At 48.8% G+C, this 19,900-nt stretch overlaps 1 protein-coding gene and 1 long non-coding RNA gene across 4 annotated transcripts in view; one reads left to right on the forward strand and one right to left on the reverse strand.

Moving 5' to 3' along the window:
* LPCAT4 (lysophosphatidylcholine acyltransferase 4) overlaps positions 1-19,900 on the reverse strand; it is a 134,439-nt gene that overhangs the window by 1,374 nt on the left and 113,165 nt on the right. For 2 of the 3 annotated variants that reach the window (XM_073012022.1, XM_073012021.1), the window contains 10 exons: positions 4,922-5,064; positions 4,374-4,594; positions 3,602-3,714; positions 3,423-3,483; positions 3,070-3,128; positions 2,832-2,866; positions 2,190-2,244; positions 1,980-2,062; positions 1,601-1,726; positions 1,114-1,246 (listed from right to left, as the gene is read on the reverse strand). In XM_073012022.1, coding sequence (XP_072868123.1) covers positions 1,114-1,246; positions 1,601-1,726; positions 1,980-2,062; positions 2,190-2,244; positions 2,832-2,866; positions 3,070-3,128; positions 3,423-3,483; positions 3,602-3,714; positions 4,374-4,594; positions 4,922-5,064 — 1,029 coding nt within the window. Of the gene's footprint in view, positions 1-1,113; positions 1,247-1,600; positions 1,727-1,979; positions 2,063-2,189; positions 2,245-2,831; positions 2,867-3,069; positions 3,129-3,422; positions 3,484-3,601; positions 3,715-4,373; positions 4,595-4,921; positions 5,065-6,340; positions 6,549-19,900 lie in introns of those variants that run through there. The other variant, XM_008017134.3, reaches the window with a different exon arrangement.
* On the forward strand, positions 6,637-18,467 carry LOC119628002 (uncharacterized). Its single transcript, XR_012091445.1, has 2 exons — positions 6,637-6,885; positions 18,161-18,467. It is a non-coding gene; the product is annotated as an uncharacterized lncRNA (long non-coding RNA).

Raw genomic sequence — 19,900 nt, forward strand, 5'->3', positions numbered from 1 at the left:
GGGGACCCTGCACCCCTCTTCCTGCTCTTTGGATTTTGACTTTTTCCTCTTCTCAGCAAATAGTAGGGGTGATCCCTGTGATTGCTCCCCTCAGAACTGTGAGCCCCAAACTCTTTAGGATCGCTGGAATTTCTCTCAGGTCATCTGGTGACAAAGCCCTCCCACAAAGGAATCTCCTAGGAATGTAAGGGAATCCCTCAGGAACGCTGAAGCTACCATGAAGTTTCTGACATGCCAGCAGTCCTGGTCCCCAGGCTAGACAAACTGGTTCTCTGACTCAGCCTATGCAGAAGAACTGGTCCAACAGACTGAAAGGGGGCCACAGGCATAATTTTTTATGAAAAACGCGAGAAGCACGCCTGCTGTGCCAGCCCCACGGGAGACCACAGCATCTGAATTTGTTTCTGCTCTGCTACAGGCCAAGTGGGGCAAGCTCTTTTCAGGGACAGTCTGCCTCAATCTAAGGAATCTAGGCACGTGGTCACTCTGTCCCTTCAGAGGATGTTGAGGGTCACATTCTGCATCTCAGATCAAAAAGCTCCTTGGGACCATTGTTGGTTGTTCATAAGCATTAAGAATCTTTTAGGACTTTTGTAAGTTGACCGGGGAACTTGGTCAAATCTTGAGAAATACATGGCTTGCTAAGAATCTTGAGAAAATTCCTCTAGAGAAGCTATAGGATATTTAAAATAATCTGCCCAAGTCCTACAGATATATGTGGGTCTCAAGCTCTCAACCATCTAACTGTCCAGTGTTGTTGCTTCTACGTGTCATCTTCCCACGTAACCTTCATGGCTCTTCTTCAAAGACCCTCACCCAGTGCCCCGCAAGGTCTTATGATTCCCCACCTTTGCCACTCCCTCAAGTGGTTTCAGCAATTTATAGTCCTCACTGATTATTTCTACCTTGTTCGTCCTCATAATGATAACATTGCTCTTAATGCTTGATTAAACAACAAATCTTCAGTGGATTTCAGGGGATGGCCATCTAGCAACAGCTGTTAGAACATGCACTGAGGACTCCAAACTGTGAGTGACTGATACGGCCACTAGGAACGTGGCAGCCTGGAGGGAAGCCTGGGTTCTGCTCTGCTCTTTGTTCCAGCTCCTTTACCTGCTGGAAGTAGCCAAAGGCACCAGCCACCGTCTGAGGATCAGAGAGCTGTAGTTGCCTGGCAAACTCTTCCTGGCTGATCATTCGACTCCGGCCTGGCTCTGCCCCAGCGTCCACATAGCCAGGGGACAGCCTACAATGGAATTGTTGAAGGCAGAGAGCTGTCGCAGTTTCCTTCTGGACACACCATCGAGCAGGACTTCAGCCCCAGTACCAAGAGTTCCACCAGTACAGGTTCAGCTGCTGTTTTTCTAAGATGTACTGACTCATAGTCCCTTGAGAGCCCTTCTTACTTTTTTCACCTGCGTTATTACATATCCTTCCATTTATTCCCTATTTCCTTTTATTTACTCCATTATCTTTCTTTCCAGATTTTTTCATTTTTAAGATTTTCCTTCCTGCTTCTCATTTCTCCCCCTCCTACTCGCTGTTTCTCCCTCTCTCTCTCTGTGACACTGCTCACACCCTCATTTTCAAAACCACTTACCCAGCCTTCCGAAGCACTTTTCCCAGTTCCCAGAGCTGTGGCTCCAACGCCACCTTCAGCCGGCCCACCACAATCACAGGCAAGCTCCCTACGAACTCACATTCAGTGGCTGGAATGCCCAGAGCCCTACAGGATGAAGAGGGATGGGATGGAGGGGAAGGAAGCAGAGAAACTTCTGAGGGTTGGTTCCTGACCCTGGCAAGCTGACTGGAGTAGATCAGGCCCCTTTAAATCTCCCCTCCTCTGTCTCAGCTGTTCAACAGCCCTTCCCACTGCCTGCTCCACAATCTATGCCTGAAAACCCTGCCTCCCCCTCCACCCCCTGGTGGCTCCTTTGCCCTGTGCAACTGCTCCAGGAAATACTTTGTGGGGCACTCACTGTGCCATGACCCTCTGAACATTGTTGGCATAGAGGGTGGGGTCCCTGCTCTCCTCAGGGCTGGGGTGATACACAGGAAGGAACTGAAACACAGACACACACAATTCTTATCAGAACCTCAGAGTGAGGTATGACCACTCCCACCCTCTTTTCCCAAGGTTTCAGGAGTGTGAGATGTCCATTCTCCCACCCCACCCATGGGAGCCATACCTCCACATCCACAGTGCTGCAGGGCTGAGAGGCTGTGAGCCAGAGGACCTGGAGTCTAAGAGAAGAGAGATTTCGATGCTCACCAATCTCTAACTATGGGCTCCTTCCCTGGCTCCCACACCCCACTCCCCTTCCCCAACCCAGGTGGGGAGTGGGAAGAGTTCTGCCTGTTGATATAGGGATGGACTCCTAGACATACAGTCAGGTGGGTGAATATGCAGTTGGGAGACACATGGAAGGGCCAGAAACGCGGTAGAGAACGAGAGCAGAGCTGCATGGATGTGCCAGAGGAAGAACTGTGGGCAAGAGGAGGTTTGAGTAATGGAAGAAAACGGCAAGAGGCATGCATGCCTGATGGTGAGGGTTCTCAAGAAGGGATAATCGAGGGAGAAAATCACAGAAACACGGGAAAATAAGTGCATAGGAGCCATAATTACAGCAGGAACAATTTAGGTGGGATAGCTAATCTAAACACAGCCAGATTCTATGGGGACATCAGGGGGAAAGTGGTGTCTCCTCTGGAGTTCTGTTAGTCCTCAGATGAAGAAGGGCCATTCACCTTGTCTGGAGATTGGAAGATGGGTCAGGAATTCTCTGATGGACCCTGCTCCCCACCCTCACCCCAGAAACACCAGAACTCACACTCCAGGACCCCTCCATGCCCAGCTGGTGGTGTCCTATGGGAGAAACAGAGGTGAGGGCATAAGAGCATTACTTTTCCCCCTTGGAACTGGCCAATCACCTTCGAGCAGAGGGCCTGATCCCACCTCTGGTCACACCCCCAGTGCACATCCCATCATAGCACCAACAGTTTTCACTTATTTCCATTTGGGGTGGATTTGTGCTCCCCCTTTCCACGCTTTCTTGGACTAAGACTCACCAGACTGTTGGGGTAGCGGATGAGGACAGGCTGCACAGGCACCCCTGCGATGAAGGCTCCTAAATCCCATTTCCACCCCCCACCCCCACAAGGCAGAGGTTAGTACACAGAAGCAGGCAGAGGGCATGAGGTCTGGAGGTCTGGGACAGTTCTCAAATGAGACACGGCTTTGCTCTACTCATTGATAATTTTCTCTCTGACGCCCCAACTTGTCAGCATTAGCTAGGAAGCCCCCTGTCTCCCTTCCTCTCCCAGCCCTCCCACCCTTCCACTTCCTGGGTTACTTCAGAGTCCCTCCCCAAATCTGGAACTTCTTTTTCCTACAGCCCATCACCCATTATCAGTGTATTCACCTGGTTTGAACTTAAGCAACGCCTTCTTGTTGGAACAGGTGCCCTCGGGAAAGAATAGCACCTGGGGGAAAAGAGCAGCATGAGGTGAAGAAGGCTGAAGAAGACTGAGGAGAGAAGAAAGGGAAGCCTGTTGAGGAGCACATGGCAAGTGAGAAGATGGTCTTGAGACCCTTACCCACCTGCGGCCACTTGCCTCCTGAGGTGGCCCGCCTTCGGACCTCCTCCACCACTCTGCGGCGAGAAGCCGGGTCATGCCGGGATACTAGGATGGCTTGGTTGAACCGAAGAAGGGCTGGGTTTGGGAAGGATACAGAGAGGAATCACTTCATTCCTACCCAGGGGCAGTAACATCTGCAGCCTCCACTTCCTCAAGAGTGTGAGAAGTTTCTGCTCTCTCTCTTGTTTTGTTTTGTTTGACACAGAGTTTTGCTTTTGTTGCCTAGGCTGGAGTGCAATGGCTGATCTCGGCTCACCGTAACCTCCGCCTCCTGGGTTCAAGCGATTCTCCTGCCTCAGCCTCCTGAGGAGCAGGGATTACAAGCATGGGCTACCATGCCTGGCTAGTGTTTTTGTATTTTTAGTAGAGGCGGGGTTTCTCCATGTTCGTCCGGCTGGTCTCGAACTCTCGACTTCAGGTGATCCGCCCGCCTCGGCCTCTCAAAGTGCTGGGATTACAGGCGTGAGTCACCGCGCCTGGCCTGTTATCTCTTTGCCCTGGGACAATCCCTTTATAGTAGTTGTCCTTTTAGAGCACTGACCAGAACTCCCTCCAACACCTTCTCTCTGTCCCAGCCCTCAGAATCTAAGATTGGTTGACTAAGGGTGTTAATTTATATTTCACTTGCCAACAGTCCCTCCCCACTTTGAGGCCAGTTCTCCAGTGTCTTCATTCCTGACTTTTTTTGCCCAGAGTTGTCACCCTGCCCCTTCACCTGCTTTGAATGCTCTCACCTCCAATGACAGGAACGGAAAGGTTCTCAGCTCGGGACACAACTTTGGGCAGGTCACAGGGCAGCAGAACAATGGGGTCAAAGAAAGTGGAGTGTGGGGCAGCAACAAGGACAGGGGCTTGAAGGCGAGAGGCTCGCTGGCCGCGAACCCGAATCCGGAGGAAGCCCAGCAGGAAAAAAAGCAGGCGGCTCAGGCCTAGCACCCCGTTGTGGCACACAGTCCTGCCAGGGCAAGGCTGGGTATCAGCGGAAGCAGTGGTTCTAACCCTCACCCGCCCCCAGGTTCAGGCACCGGGAAAGTAGGGCACCCCTCTTTTACCCTTAAATAGGATGTGACCAAGGGGCCAAGGTCTCCGGCCACTTTGGGACATACCAGGGCACATTACTTAGAGGTGAGGTCTGGGAACCACGTCTGAGCTTGGCTGACTCATCTCATCTACCCAAGCTAGACAGAATAGTTTCCGAATCCTCCCTTTTCTTCTTAAAGAGGGAGCAGAAGAGACAGCAGGGAAGAGAAGTAGGGTCTCTGGGGGCTGATCCCCCACTTACTTCCTCCATCCTGTAATTGGCTCCTGAAGCTGCTCCTCACTAAGACCGGCCACTTGCAGCCAGGCAAAGGGCCAGAGGAGAAAGAGGACGATAAAGGCCAGAAGCACTCGGATGGGGGCCAACAATGCCCCCAGGAGGCAGAACTGCAAAGGGTGGGAGAGAATGCCACTTTAGAGCTTGGATATGCTCCCTCCACAGCATCCCTCTCCCACAAAGGACAGACGCGGGAGCAAACAGCCATCATCCCTTGCGTGTGACAGGTGGTGTGGGAACAGGAGAGGGGACTGGGACCCAAGGTGGGATGAAGATACCAATGAGGGCAAGAGGATAAAAGATTAATGGCATCAAGGACCTTATTTCCTGTCTTTCAGTTGTTCCCTACCCCACTTATAAAACCGAACGTCATAAAACGCATCTAGCAGTTAGAGGATTTAATAAGAATGCACGCGAAAGTGCAGGGCGCTGCGCTCGATGTACAGTAGGTTAGAGATAGGTCCTCCTCCCCCACATCTTGTTCCATAAATAGCTCCTATGCCCAACAGAAACCAGGTGCACAGATCTTCCCACTTCGGGCCTAGGAGGCAGAGGGTTGTAAACAGCGAGAGGTCCAGTTTTCAGGCCCGAGGTCAGTTTCTAACACTGCTCAACAGTAATCCTATAGTACTGGGGGATACGGGAGACAGGAGCTCGGCCCCACTCCGCATGGGAGAGGTTGCCAGGAGCCAGGGTGACTCCATAGGCTGCCTTGGGGAAGAAGCAGGTAAACAAACCTAGCCCCTGGAGCCTGCCTCCGGGGAGGTGATGACAGCAGAAACCTCGGACACTCCCTCCCCACACCACCTCCCAGTTCCCCTAGGCTGGCGCGGCCCTCCACTTCCTGTAGCCAACCTCCCTCTCAGCCTCCCTGCCCCCACCGGGAGGTGCTGCAGTGCGGGGTGGAGGGGGGTTGGAGGGAGTGGGAAGAGGGAGTGTAGGAAAGGGCACAAGGTCGCAGGCTCCCGGCCCAGAAACGTCTTCCCTCTAAGTCATGCCTCGGAGGAACACTCGGCACGCCCCCGCCCCCACCCCCGGCTTCCCGTAGCCTCTAACTCCATCCTAGGCATCAGGCTCTGCAGAATGTAATCCGCATTCCCCAGCGTCCTTCCTCTCTCCAACCCTAGGGTCCCCTGCAGTCCTCCACCCCCACCTACTCAGTTCTTCCACATCTTCGAGCCTGTCTATCGCACAAGCCCGCAGCGTCCTCTCCAGGGCTCCTTGCCCACCCGCGGCCGCCCCCACGTGCGCACCCTCGGACTCCAGCTCCGCAAGCCTCTCAGCCATCTCCTTCTCATGGATCCCCAAGCCCACCTTTGCCAGGGCTCAAACGGCCCCATTTTCTATCCCCACGGGTCCTTCCGACGCCCGCTCCCTACACATTACCTTCACCCTCTGGAGGCGGGAGAGATGTAACTCATGCACGAAGGGGTTGGGGGATGCTGGGGGTCCGGGGGTGGGATCGAGGGGGGCCCAGTCCCCCGGACTTCCCTGGCTCATGGCGGGAGAAGGTGGGAGGGAGGGCACCCCGGCCCCGGCCCCCACTCTGCAGAGCAGCTGCTGCTGCAGCAGCGGCGGCGGCGGCGCTCTGGCCCGGGCCCCGCCCGGTGCGGGCGGCCGAGGGGCGGGGAGCAGGCGGCGCAGCCCAGCCCGCCCTCGTTGTCAGGGCGCCGGCCGAGGGGCGGGGCTTCCAGCGCCCGGGCGCCCCTGCTCCTCCGCGCCCGCTGCGGCGCCCGCAGCCCCTGGGGCCATTGTTTTGCGGCTGCCAGGGTTGAAGCGGGCTACCCCTAGGCTTTGGCCCCTCAGTCGTTCCTCTCTGAAGACCTGGCCTCAGCCTCGGAGCCGGAGTGGGTCTTGGAGCTGGGCGCAGAGCTCAGAGTGCCCTCGGTCCCCGCCCAGGCGTCGAGGTCACCCCGCGAGCGCAGATCAGGGTGAGGCTCTTGGGTTGGTAGGCAGGGAGGCACAGGTGGGCCGGATGCGGAGCCCGACGGCTCGGGGGTGAGGCGGGGCCCGGCTCTGCCTGTGGGCTCCTTGGCCGGGTCCGCGTCTCCTCGCAGGCGGACCACCTTTCCTTCCAGGTCCGGGGGACGCCATCGCGCGGGGACTTGAGGCACTTGCGTCCTCTGGCGGCTGCATGGCGCCCCGCAACTCTCCACCTCTGCGTCCTGCCTGTGCTAGGCAGGGCCGCCTTTACTGGTGTGAGGGTTGCTTGAACTCTTGAGGCGCCAGGAATCCCTAGTACACTGACCCATGTGCTTCCCATGAACCCGACAAGGTCTGGCAGGGGAGAGGCAGTGGTTGCTGATCTCTGGTCCCTCTCTGGGTGAACGCCGAGGACACGGTAGTAATTCCCCTCACCCACAAGCTCCAAGCTACCCTAGGAAACATACTCTAGCCTCAAGCCATCGTTTGAGATCTGAGACCAGGAAATTAGGCGAACTCTGAGATCCATTGCCATGACAAAAGGGATAAAAGTCTCACTGCTTGAGAAGAGAATGTGCCAAAGTTCACTTTGTTTTATTTCTTCTGCCCAGTGAATGGGAGTTAGGGGAGCTGAAGGAAGACAGTGAAAGAAAAAGAGACCTCTCGTAACCAAGAGCGTTTGCTGCCACTGGCTTCTCTTTTAAACCAAACTCCAAATTAATCTCCTCCAGGAAATTATCTGAGCCCAGGCTGAGAAGGTTGAAGGCTCATGCATCCTACTGAGACCAAGGAGCTGCACTGGGATATTTTTGTATAGAACACGGAGGTTCCAACACAAATACATCATTTCCAAATTTTATTTTTTTATAGATAGGGTCTCGCTATATTGCCCAGGCTGGTCTCGAACTCCTGGCCTCAAGTGATCCTCCCATGGGACTACAAGTAGTGAGCCACCGTGTCCAGCCCCATTTTTTTTTTTTTTTTAAGCAGATTATTTCAGCTTTCTCACCAGAATCGAGAAAGTACAACTGCATTTATTAATCTCCCTTGCCTTGCCTTTGGGGAGAAGGAGTTTTGTGTATGTGTGTGTGTGTCTTGAGATGGAGTTTCACTCTTGTTGCGCAGGCTGGAGTACAATGGCGCAATCTTGGCTCGCTGCATCCTCTGCCTCCCGGGTCAAGCGATTCTCCTGCCTCAGCCTCCCCGAGCAGCTGGGATTACAGGTGCCTGCCACCATGCTGGGCTAATTTTTTTTTTTTTTTTGTATTTTTAGTAGAGACGGGGTTTTGCCATGTTAGTCAGGCTGGTCTCAAACTCCTGACCTCAGGTGATCAGCCCGCCTCGGCCTCCCAAAGTGCTGGGATTACAGGTGTGAACCACCAGGCCCGGTCTCCTGCAAATTTTATTTGATGCACACGTGTGTGGAAGTCATACAGAATATAAAAACTCAGAGAAATGGCCAAATGGTGGCTTTTATGCCACCTTGAGGTTACAGAAAGAATGGGAGCTTGCATCTGGGCAAAACAGGTTATGGTGGCAAGGCAGGTTATGGGAGGGGGAGAAGAAGAGGCTTGGCTAGCAAAGACAGTCTTGGTGAACAAATGAAATCTCACAGAGAGTAGCCTTTAGAAGGAATAGATGGTAAAAGTTTCTGTCAGGCCTTTAAAGATGCCAGACTCTCATTTAATCTTTCCTAGATCTAGACAAGGGAGAGCACCAGAGAAAGCCTGTCTGCATCAATGCAGATTCTCTGCAGATGCAAATTTCCCCCACCAAAGACAGCGTTGCAGGCTTTCCGAACAGTCATCTCAAAATATGTCAAATTTGGAATGAAATTTTTTGGTGCTCTTCAAGAGCAATGAATACTATGAAAACCCAACTACAGGGGTAGAGTTTTGATAATCAAATATTTGCTAGTGTCAGTCATCCAGGATGAACTAAAAAGTTCATTTCTATGAATGAGTCATGAAAGTATCCACATTTCCCCTTTTTCTGGCCCCTCACCGTCTTTGCTATTATGGTGGCCTTTCTGCAGGCAATCTGAGAAGGGGCAACCCAGTTGTAAAGAATAACGTTAAGAAATTGATAATCTTTGGTAGCATCTGTCATTCCCTTCAAAATAGCCACCAGGCCAGACAGGTTCCTCCTCCACCTGACCCCTGTATCTGTATCAGTCACCATTACCTGGGGGTAATAGAGACAATGACATATCAATGGAATTCTGGATTATTAGATAACATTAATCTTCTCTTGGAAGGGGGACCAGACAGAAGCCAGAAGTTACTCCTATCTAGACTCCCTCCCAACCTCCCATGTTTTATAGCCTCAAATAAAGCAGTCAGCATTCTCAGCATTCTTTTCTTCTTTTTCTTCTCCTCTTCCTCCTTCGCCACCTCCTCCCCTTCTTCCTCCTGCTTTCCCTTCTCCTCTTCCCCTTCCCCCCTTCTTTTTCCTTCTTCCTTCTTCTTTCTTCTCCTCCTCCTCTTCATCCCCTCCCTCCTCCTTTCCCTCCTCCTCCTTTTCCTCTTCTCCTCCTCATCCTCCCTCTCCTCCCCTCCTCCTCCTCCTCCTCCTCTCCCCTTCCTCTTCCTTCTTCCTTCTTCTTTCTTCTCCTCCTCCTCTTCATCCCCTCCCTCCTCCTTTCCCTCCTCCTCCTTTTCCTCTTCTCCTCCTCATCCTCCCTCTCCTCCCCTCCTCCTCCTCCTCCTCCTCTCCCCTTCCTCTTCCTTCTCTTCCCCCACTTCCTACCTCTCCTACTCTTCCCGCCTCTCCTCCTCTTCCTTCTCCTTCTCCCCCACTCCTACCTCTCCCACCTCCTTCTCCTCCCCCCACCTCCTTCTCCTCCTCCTCCTTTTAAATAGAGGCAGGGTCTTGCTTTGTTGGTCTTAAACTCCTGGGCTCAAGTGATCATTCTGCCTCAGCCTCCCAAAGTGCTAGGATTACAGGTGTGGGTCACTACTGGTGGCCTATCCTTTTTAAATTTTTTTTTTTTTTTTTTTTTTTGAGACGGAGTCTCGCTCTGAGGCCCAGGCTGGAGTGCAGTGGCCAGATCTCAGCTCACTGCAAGCTCCGCCTCCCAGGTTCACGCCATTCTCCTGCCTCAGCCTCCCGAGTAGCTGGGACTACAGGCGCCCGCCACCTCACCCTGCTAGTTTTTTGTATTTTTTAGTAGAGACGGGTTTCACCGTGTCAGCCAGGATGGTCTCGATCTCCTGACCTCGTGATCCGCCCGTCTCGGCCTCCCAAAGTGCTGGGATTACAGGCTTGAGCCACCGCGCCCGGCCTTAAATTTTTAATTATATTAATTTTTCATTTCTTTTTAATAGAGATAGGGTCTCACTATGTTGACCAGACTGGTCTGGAACTCCTGGTCTCAAGCAATCTTCCTGCCTCAGCCTCCTAAAGTGCTAGGATTACAGGCATGAGCCACCACACTAGGCCAAGACTTATTTCTGTTATGAACTGAATGTTTGTGTCTCCCTTACCCCCAGTTCACATGTTGAAGCCCTAGACCCCAATGTGATGGCTATTTGAAGGTGGAGTCTTTGGGAGATTGGGTCTAGATTAGGTCATGAGGGCAGGACCCTCATGATGGGATTAGTGCCTTTATAAGAAGAGAAAGAGAGAGAGAGAGAGAGAGAGAGAGATCTTTCCATGAGTACACACTGCGCCTGGCCCTTATGCCTTTAATATTGTATTTTTTTTTTTAACATGTGCACTTTTATTGAACTGGTCTCAAGTCAGTGTACAGGTAACCCCTTGCTACTTTCACACCTCCACCCAATCCCAGGGAGACCAAAAGCCTTCATACACATCAAGTTTAGGGACAAAAAGTATGGCCCCAATGACTCATTCAATAAAACAAAATAGATGCAGTTGCTCACGCTTGTAATCCCAGCACTTTGGGAGGCCAAGGTGGGCCAATCACTTGAGCTTTGGAATTTGAGACCAGCCTGGGCAATATGGTGAAATCCCATCTTTACCAAAAATACAAAAAATTAGCCAGGCGGGGTCGTGCGCTCCTGTGGTCCTAGCTACTCAGGAGGCTGAGGTGGGAGGATTACTTGAGCCTAGGAGGCAGAGGTTGCAGTGAGCTGAGATCGTCTCACTGCATTCCAGCCTGGGTGACAGAGTGAGACCCTGTCTCAAAAAAGAATAAAAACAAAACAAAAATAAAATACTATTAAGTTATTAAGGCTAAGATTTAAAACATTGTGCATTACATAATTTACATGAAAGCAATGCTGTCACCTCCCCTGTGTGGACTTGGGAGAGGACTGGGCCATTTTCCTTAGAAGTAGAGTGGCTTTTGGGAGGGCAAAGGAACTTCCTGTAATGATACATTTCATGATATTTGGAATGACTATTTAAAACAAAAGAACAGGCCTGGCGTGGTGGCTCACGCCTGCAATCCTAGCATTTTGTAAAGCTGGGGCAGACACATCACCCAAGCGCAGGAGTTTGAGACCAGCCTGGGCAACATAGTGAGACCCCTGTTCTACATAAGATAGAAAACTAGCAAGGTATGGTGGTGTGCACTGTAGTCCCAGTTATTTGGGAAGCTGAGGTGAGAGGATTACCTGAGCCCTGGAGGTTGAGGTTGCAGTGAGCTGTGATTGGGCCACTGCACTACAGCCTTGGTGACAGAGTGAGACCCTCAGAGTGAGACCCTGTCTCAAAATAAATAAATTAAAAAAAAAAAAAAAAACTAGGTACAACCAAAGTTCTCGACCACATTGTAGAACTTTGGGGGAGGCTCACTCCAACAGACTGTTGTCACTTTCACCGTTCTAGTTTGTAAATCCTGAATTATCAAGTCAAAAAAAAAGAACCCAAAACCAAAACAGAACCCCAAACCAATCAAACACACAAAAACCCCTCAGAAAACAGGTAAAGCCATGCCAATCTCATCTTGTTTTCTATGCAAGTTAGGTTTTTGTTAAGAGAGGGTATAACACAACTAAGTAACAGTCTGTTTAGAAGCATTTGCAGTGGAAGATGGGGGTGAGAGAAGTGGGACTCGTATTCCTGCCTGTGGATCCGCATCTGCTGGAAAGTGGACAGCGAGGCCAGGATGGAACCAACGATACACATGGAGTATTTGCACTCAGCTGGAGCAGTAATCTTGATGTTCATCATGCTGGGAGCCAGGGCGGTGATCTCCTTTTGCATCCTGCTGGGCGATGCCAGGGGACATAGTGGTGCCGCCGGACAGCACTGCATTGGCGTACAGGCCTTTATGGATGTCCACGTCACACTTCATGATGGAATTGAAGGTAGTTTCATGGATGTCACAACTCCATGGTTCAAGCTGTTTTCCTGCCTCACCCTCCCGAGTAGCTGGTATTACAAGCATGCACCACCACGCCCAGCTAATTTTTGTATTTTTAGTAGAGATGGTGTTTCACCATGTTGACCAGGATAGCCTCGATCTCCTGACCTCATGATCTTCCCACCTTGGCCTCCCAAAGTGTTGGGATTTACAGGCATGAGCCACCATGCCCAGCCCCAAAATACATGTCTTTGAGAGAGAGAGATATATATATTATACATATATATTATATAATATATATTTATATATTGTATATTATATATTTTATGTTATATTAGTTTATATATTATATATATATGTGTGTGTGTATATATTTTAATACAGAGTCTGTTACGCAGGCTGGAGTGCAGTGATGTGATCTTGGCTCATTGCAACCTCTGCCTCCCGAGTTCAAGCAATTCTAGTGCTTTAGCTTCCCAAGTAGCTGGGATTACAGGCATGCATCACCACACCTAGCTAATTTTTGTATTTTTAGTAGAGATGGGGTTTCACCCTGTTGGCCAGGCTGGTCTTGAACTCCTGGCCTCAAATGATCCACCCACCTTGGCCTCCCAAAGTGCTGGGATTACAGGCAAGAGTCACCATACCCGGCCTTTGATAGATTTTGAAATGGTCCTGCAAAGCTTTCTCTTGTTGGGAAAATCTATATTCTATAGAGAATCCTTGATCCTTTCCTGATCCAGGAAGGAATTAACTGAGTCGGACACCTTTTTAGGTCTGATAAGAGCTCTGAGGTCTGCTACCTGAAGGTTTCATCTGCATGATAAAACCTTGGTCTCCACAACCCCTTATCTTAACCCAGACCTTCCTTTATATTGATTCCAGATCTTTAGATAATAAACTCTTTCTCTTTTTGGTAGAAGATAGCTTAAAAAACACACACTCCAAAAAACCTCTTTCAACCAATTGTCAGTTTGAAAATCTTTGAATCCACCTGTGACCTGGAAGGCAACACCCCTCGCCCCCTCAAGTTGTCCCACCTTTCCTGACCGAACCAATGTACATCTTACACGTATTGATTGATGTCTTATATTTCCCTGCAATGTATAAAACCAAACTGTAGCCCAACTATCCTGGGCACATGTTCTCTGGATCTCCTGCAGCTGTCTCATGGGCCATTGGTCACTCATATTTGGCTCAGAATAAATCTCTTCAAATATTTTATAGAGTTTGACCTTTTCATCAACAATTTCTATTCTTTTTTTTTTTTTTTTTGAGACGGAGTCTTGCTCTGTCGCCCAGGCTGGAGTGCAGTGGCACAATCTCTGCTCACTGCAAGCTCCGCCTCCCAGGTTTACGCCATTCTCCTGCCTCAGCCTCCGGAGTAGCTGAGACTACAGGCGCCCGCCACCTCGCCCGGCTAGTTTTTTGTATTTTTAGTAGAGATGGGGTTTCAAATTTCTATTCTTTTATCATTTGTTTTCCTCGTCTTTTGTGTGTCCTGCAATGTCTTTGCTTCTTGCCACTCCTTGTCGGGTTGTTACTTCGTTGTATTGTCAGAGGCATTTGAACCAGAGTGACTTCATCTTGAATAGGGGCTGGGTAAAATAAGGCTGAGAACTGCTGGGCTGCATTCCCAGGAGGATAGGTATTCTTAGCCACAGGATGAGACAGGAGGTCAGCATGAGGTACAGGTCACAAAGACCTTGTTGACAAAAGGATGCGGTAAAGAAGCTGACAAAACCCACTAAAACCAAGTTGGCAACAAAAATGACCTCTGGTTGTCCTCACTGCTCATTATACACTAATTACAATGCATTAGCATGCTAAAAGAGACTCCCACCAGCACCATGACAGTTTACGGATGCCATGGCAATGTCAGGAAGTTATCCTATATGGTCTAAAAAAGGGAGGAACCCTCAGTTCCACAAATTGCCCACCCCTTCCCCAGAAAACTTATGAATAATCCATCCGCTGTTTAACATATAATCAAGAAGTAACTATAAGTATAATCAACTGAGTAGCCCATGCCGCTGCTCTGTCTGTGAAGTAGCCATTCTTTATTCCTTTACTTTCTTAATAAACTTGCTTTCACTTTAGTCTGTGGACTCACCCTGAATTCTTTCTTCTGTGAGGTCCAAGAACCCTCTCTTGGGGTCTGGATCAGGATCCCTTTCTGGTAACGTCTTCTGGTTGAACCACGAGGGGACAATATTGAGGAAACCTCTGACCCAAAGAAAACAGCAGTACCAATTGGCCGACTTTGACTAAGTGGTGGGGTCCATTTAACCTGGGTAAAGGATGGAATTGGGTTAGAAGCCCAACTTAGGAGGGTTAGAGTCCCTGCTAAGACAGAGAGGGTTAAAGGCCTCTCTTAATAAAAGGCAAGGATGCTTGACCAAACTTGGGTTCGAGGCCCAACTTAGGAAGATTAGAGCCCTTCCTAAGATTTAGGGGGTTACAGGTTAGAGGTCCCTCTCAGTAAAGTCCGTCTTGGTTAAAAATGGATTTGGCATTATGGGATGTTAACTGCTGTTCTCTTTGGATTAATCTGCCTTGCACTGTTTGCTGATGGCTGTGGGTGACAGGATTAGGCATGTACAGGGTCACCGGACGTGGGAGCATTTTTCTCCCTAAAGGGGGAAACTTGAGAGCTGGTGGGACTGCTGGAAGAGATCCCTACATTACTGAAAAGTGGGTGCCTGAACTTTTGATTCAGTGTCACCGCAATGGGTGGGTCTTTCTCTGGCCTCCCGGAACTATGTGCCCTGCCACAGACAGTGCTTTTCTCCCCTTTTCTCCTTTCTCTTTTCTAGCTTTTCTGTTACTCAGAGCAACTGTCTGCTCTTTCATCTTGCCCAGAGACCACATGTTGAAACTCCTGGTTGGAAGATCATTGTACCCCACTTTTTTTTTTTTAAGCATATAATCAAGAAGTAACTATAAGTATAATCAGTTGAGCAGCCCATGCCGCTGTTCTGTCTATGGAGTAGCCATTCTTTATTTGTTTACTTTCTTTCCTTTTTTTTTCTTTTTTGAGATGGAGTTTTTCCTCTTGTCCCCCAGGCTGAAGTGCAGTGGCACTATCTCGGCTCACTGCAACCTCCACCACCCAGGTTCAAGCAATTCTTCTGCCTCATCCTCCTGAGTAGCTGGGATTACAGGCACCCACCACCACAACCAGCTGATTTTTGTATTTTTAGTAGAGAAGGGGTTTCTACTGGTCTCAAATTCCTGACCTCAGGTGATCTGCCCACCTTGGCCTCCCAAAGTGCTGGGATTACAGGCATGAGCCACCGCGCCCGGCCTATTCTCTTGAAGTCTCTGGATCACAACCCCTTTCCAGTAACAGTATCACTAATTGCAGAGCAATCTCAGTCTTTGTGACAAGTTTTAAGTTTAATATTTTAAATGTTTTTATTAACGTTCTCCTAAAATATTCCACAAACCTGTTTGCTATTAGATGCTTATTGACAAGGAACAGTTTCTTTGTTTTTACCCTTTTTCTCTGCCTCTTTTGAATGTACATGCCCTAGCATAATGGATTCTGCCAGTGCTGTACTGACGGGGTTGGATATTTTCGATGTTTTGCATTTTTTTAGAGTAAGCCTTTGGAACCTGTAGTAGATACATTGGTCCTTTCTCCTCTTTCCTCCTTAACAGCACCTCTATTTAGTTCAAGTATAGCTGCCTGACAGAGGCATTTGTCTCAGGGGCAGCCAGGGTAGCTAGAATCCATCTGAGCTAATTTCATTCCTCTGGTCAGTGATTGACTAGGAAAGAATGAGTGACTCTGGCCACTTGCTGAAGAATTTCTAGGAAAATTTTCCTCACTCTTAAGAGAATGCCTTCATCCTTTGGATGTTTCCAAGTGTGATACCTATGGCTGCTGGAGCCATCTTGAAACTACTCTGACAATCAGTGAACACTTGGGAAGGCAGACTGCTTGGATGCAAAGAATCTGGGCCTTTGATGACAGAATTGAGCCTCTGAACAAATTAAATTGAAGTCGGCAGTACTTCTGGACTTCTTGATGTATGAGAGAATATATTTTCTTGCTTGTTAAGCCAGCTAGCATTAAATTTAAAAAAATTATTCATGATTCTTGTTAAAAGATGGTAAGGCAAACTTTGTTCAATGGATTTTTAGTAGGGAAGAGAGATTAGGCTCAACTCCAAACAAAACAAAAACATGAACATTTATAGCCAAGGAGCAGAATGGACATCAGTGGGTGAAAACTTACTAAAAGGAAACCTCAAGGGTAAGGGGGATTGTGGCAAAACCGATCTAAGAGGATTTTTGCTGAAGGTAGGCCAAGGTAATAAGAAATTGAGGGTGGGGGATAATAAATTTAATCAGATACCAAGAGTGGGGGAGTTTTGCTAAAATGACGCAGTAGGACTTTTGCTAAAACTGGATTAAGTGGAGACAAACAAGGAAGCCCAAAAGTCAGGGCCCAGTTGAGAAGAGAGCTCAGAAGAGTCTGACTAGAGTTAGGTAAAGACAGTGTTAAATAAAACTCATAGGAGGTCATTGGTTCGACTAAGTTCCTGTACTAGGCCTGATAGACCAAACCAAAATGCTTAAATTCCACGTCACCAAGCTGAAATTAAGTTGTTTATCCCACCTTCTGAGAAATCAGGAGAGAATAGCCAAATTCACAAACAGGTTGGTTTTAGCTGCCGTGATAAGGAAGTCCCCTCTGCCTTAACCTTTACAAGTAAAGTAACTTTGAAATGATCAATCTCCTTTTTGTTTTCTGTTTTTGATTTCCTCAGCCCTTTTCTGTCCATAAAGCCAACCTCCTCTGCTCAGCTCATGGGAGCACCCAGTCTACTTTGTAGAATGAGGTATTGTCCGATTTTAGAAATGAAAATAAAAAAGAATTTAGACTACATTTGCTGCAATTTTGTCTTTTGACAAGAAAGAATCTTTGTCACCATTTTTTTTTTTTTTTTTTGAGATGGACTCTTGCTCTGTCGCCCAGGCTGGAGTGCAGTGGCCGGATCTCAGCTCACTGCAAGCTCCGCCTCCCGGGTTCACGCCATTCTCCTGCCTCAGCCTCCCGAGTAGCTGGGACTACAGGCGCCACCACCTTGCCCGGCTAGTTTTTTGTATTTTTTAGTAGAAACGGGGTTTCACCGGGTTAGCCAGGATGGTCTCGATCTCCTGACCTCGTGATCCGCCCTTCTCGGCCTCCAAAAGTGCTGGGATTACAGGCTGGAGCCACCGCGCCCGGCCTCTTTGTCACCATTTTAAGAGACTGTGTTATGTGCAAAATATCCCACCGGTTTAAGAGATTGTATTAATGTATATTAGTTTTCTATTGCTGTTGTTGAATAAAAATTACCAGGAGGCCATTGTTTCTAAGTTTCTCTGCTTATTCCCAGCAGACCTGACTAAAAATCAAAATGGAGTCATCCATGCTAAAGTTTCATGCCATCAAACTCAAATGAAGTTGTCTGACTTTCTGAGAAACCAGGAGAAAGAGATAACAGCTAATTTCCCAAACAGGCTGTTTAAAATCTTCAATTGGCACTATAGTGAAGTTACTTCTGCTTTAATCCTTATACAAAAAAGGTAGACTGGGCAGGCATGGTGGCTCATGCCTGTAATCCCAGCACTTTGGGAGGCCGAGGTGGGTGGCTCACTTGAGGTCAGGAGTTCAAGACCAACCTGGCCAATATGGTGAAACCCCATCTCTACTAAAAATACAAAAATTAGCATCACCACGCCTGTAATCTCAGCTACTTGGGAGGCTAAAGCACTAGAATTGCTTGAACCCAGGAGGCAGAGGTTGCAGTGAGCCACCATGGTACTCCAGCCTGGATGACAGAGCTAGACTCTGCTTCAAAACAAAAACAAAAACAAAACGAAAACACTCTTCGTTCTTTGCTTCTGCTTTCTTCAGCCTTTCCCTGTCTATAAAGCCAGGCTCTCCTGCTCACCTCATTGGAAAATATCAGGCCTCTGACCCCAAGCTAAGCCATTGTATCCCCTGTGACCTGCAGGTACACATCCAGATTCCTGCCTTAACTGATGACATTCCACCACAGAAGTGAAATGGCCTGTTCCTGCCTTAACTGACGACATTACCTTGTGAAATTCCTTCTCCTGGCTCATCCTGGCTCAAAAGCTCCCCTGCTGAGCACCTTGTGACCCCTGCCCCTGCCCGCCAGAGAACAACCCCCTTTGCAATTTTCCTCTACCTCCCCAAATTCTATAAAATGGCCCCACCCCTATCTCCCTTCACTGACTCTTTTGGGACTCGGCCCGCCAGCACCCAGGTGAAATAAACAGCTTTCTTGCTCACACAAAGCCTGTTTGGTGGTCTCTTCACACGGACATGAGTGAAAGAAAACAGACTCTATTTTGTGGAATTAAGTATTGCTTGATTCTGGAATCATGAATAAAGCCAACTGAGATCTTTAAACTAATTTTGTTGTAATTTTGTCTTTTGACACTGTGTAATAAATTGCCAGAAAATAAATGGCTTAAAACAGCACCCATTTATTTTCAGTTTCTATAGGTCAGAAGTCTAGATACGCTTAGCCAGGTCCACTGCTCGGGGTGAAATCAAGGTGTTGGCCAACCCGTGTTCTCCTCTGGTGACTTGACTAGGGAAGCATCTGCTTTTAGGCTCCCTTAGTTGTTGGCAGAATTTGTTTCCTTGAGGCTGTAGAATTCATGGTACCTTGCTTCTTCTCTTTTTTCTTAAGACAAGGTCTTGCTTTGTTGCCCAGGCTGGAGTGCCAGTGGTGTGATCATGGCTCACTGTAGCCTTGACCTCACAGGTTCACGTGATCCTGTCCCACCTGAGCCTCCTGAAGAGCTGGGACTACAGGCGTGTGCCACCATGTCCAACTAATTTTTTTTATTTTATGTCTTGTAGAGACTATATTTTGTAGAGACTAGATCTCTATGTTGTTCAGGCTGGTCTCAAACGCCTGGGTTCAAGTGATCCTCCTGCCTCAGGCTCCCTAAGTGCTCTGATTACAGGCATAAATCACTGCACCTGGCTGTCAGCCTACTTCTTTTTTTTTTTTTTTTTTTTTTTTTTTTTTTTTTTGAGACGGAGTCTTTCTCTGTAGCCCGGGCTGGACTGCAGTGGCCGGATCTCAGCTCACTGCAAGCTCCGCCTCCCGGGTTTACGCCATTCTCCTGCCTCAGCCTCCGGAGTAGCTGGGACTACAGGCGCCCGCCACCTCGCCCGGCTAGTTTTTTGTATTTTTAGTAGAGACGGGGTTTCACCGTGTTAGCCAGGATGGTCTCGATCTCCTGACCTCGTGATCCGCCCGTCTCGGCCTCCCAAAGTGCTGGGATTACAGGCTTGAGCCACCGCGCCCGGCCTGTCAGCCTACTTCTTAATGCAAGCCCCAGAGAGTCTGGCTTCTTCGTCTCTGACCTCCAGGCCCTATTTATAATTATAAGGATGTTGACAAAAAGAATCAAACTCTGTAAAATATTTGAAGAGATTTATTTTGAGCCAAATATGAGTGACCAATGGCCCATGACACAGCCTAGGGGATTTTGAGAACATGTGCCCAAGATGGCTGGGCTACAGCTTGATTTTAGACATTTTATGGAGACATAAGATATCAATCAATACATGTACGATACACAGTGGATTGGTCCAGAAAGGCAGGAAAACTTGAAGTGGGGAGGGGTGGTGCCTTCCAGGTCATAGGTGCATTCAAAAATTTTCTAACTGATGGTTGAAAAATTTTGTTATCTAAAGACCTGGAATCAGT

This window comes from Chlorocebus sabaeus, chromosome 26 (assembly GCF_047675955.1).
Source record: "Chlorocebus sabaeus isolate Y175 chromosome 26, mChlSab1.0.hap1, whole genome shotgun sequence".
Taxonomy (NCBI): Eukaryota; Metazoa; Chordata; class Mammalia; order Primates; family Cercopithecidae; genus Chlorocebus; species Chlorocebus sabaeus.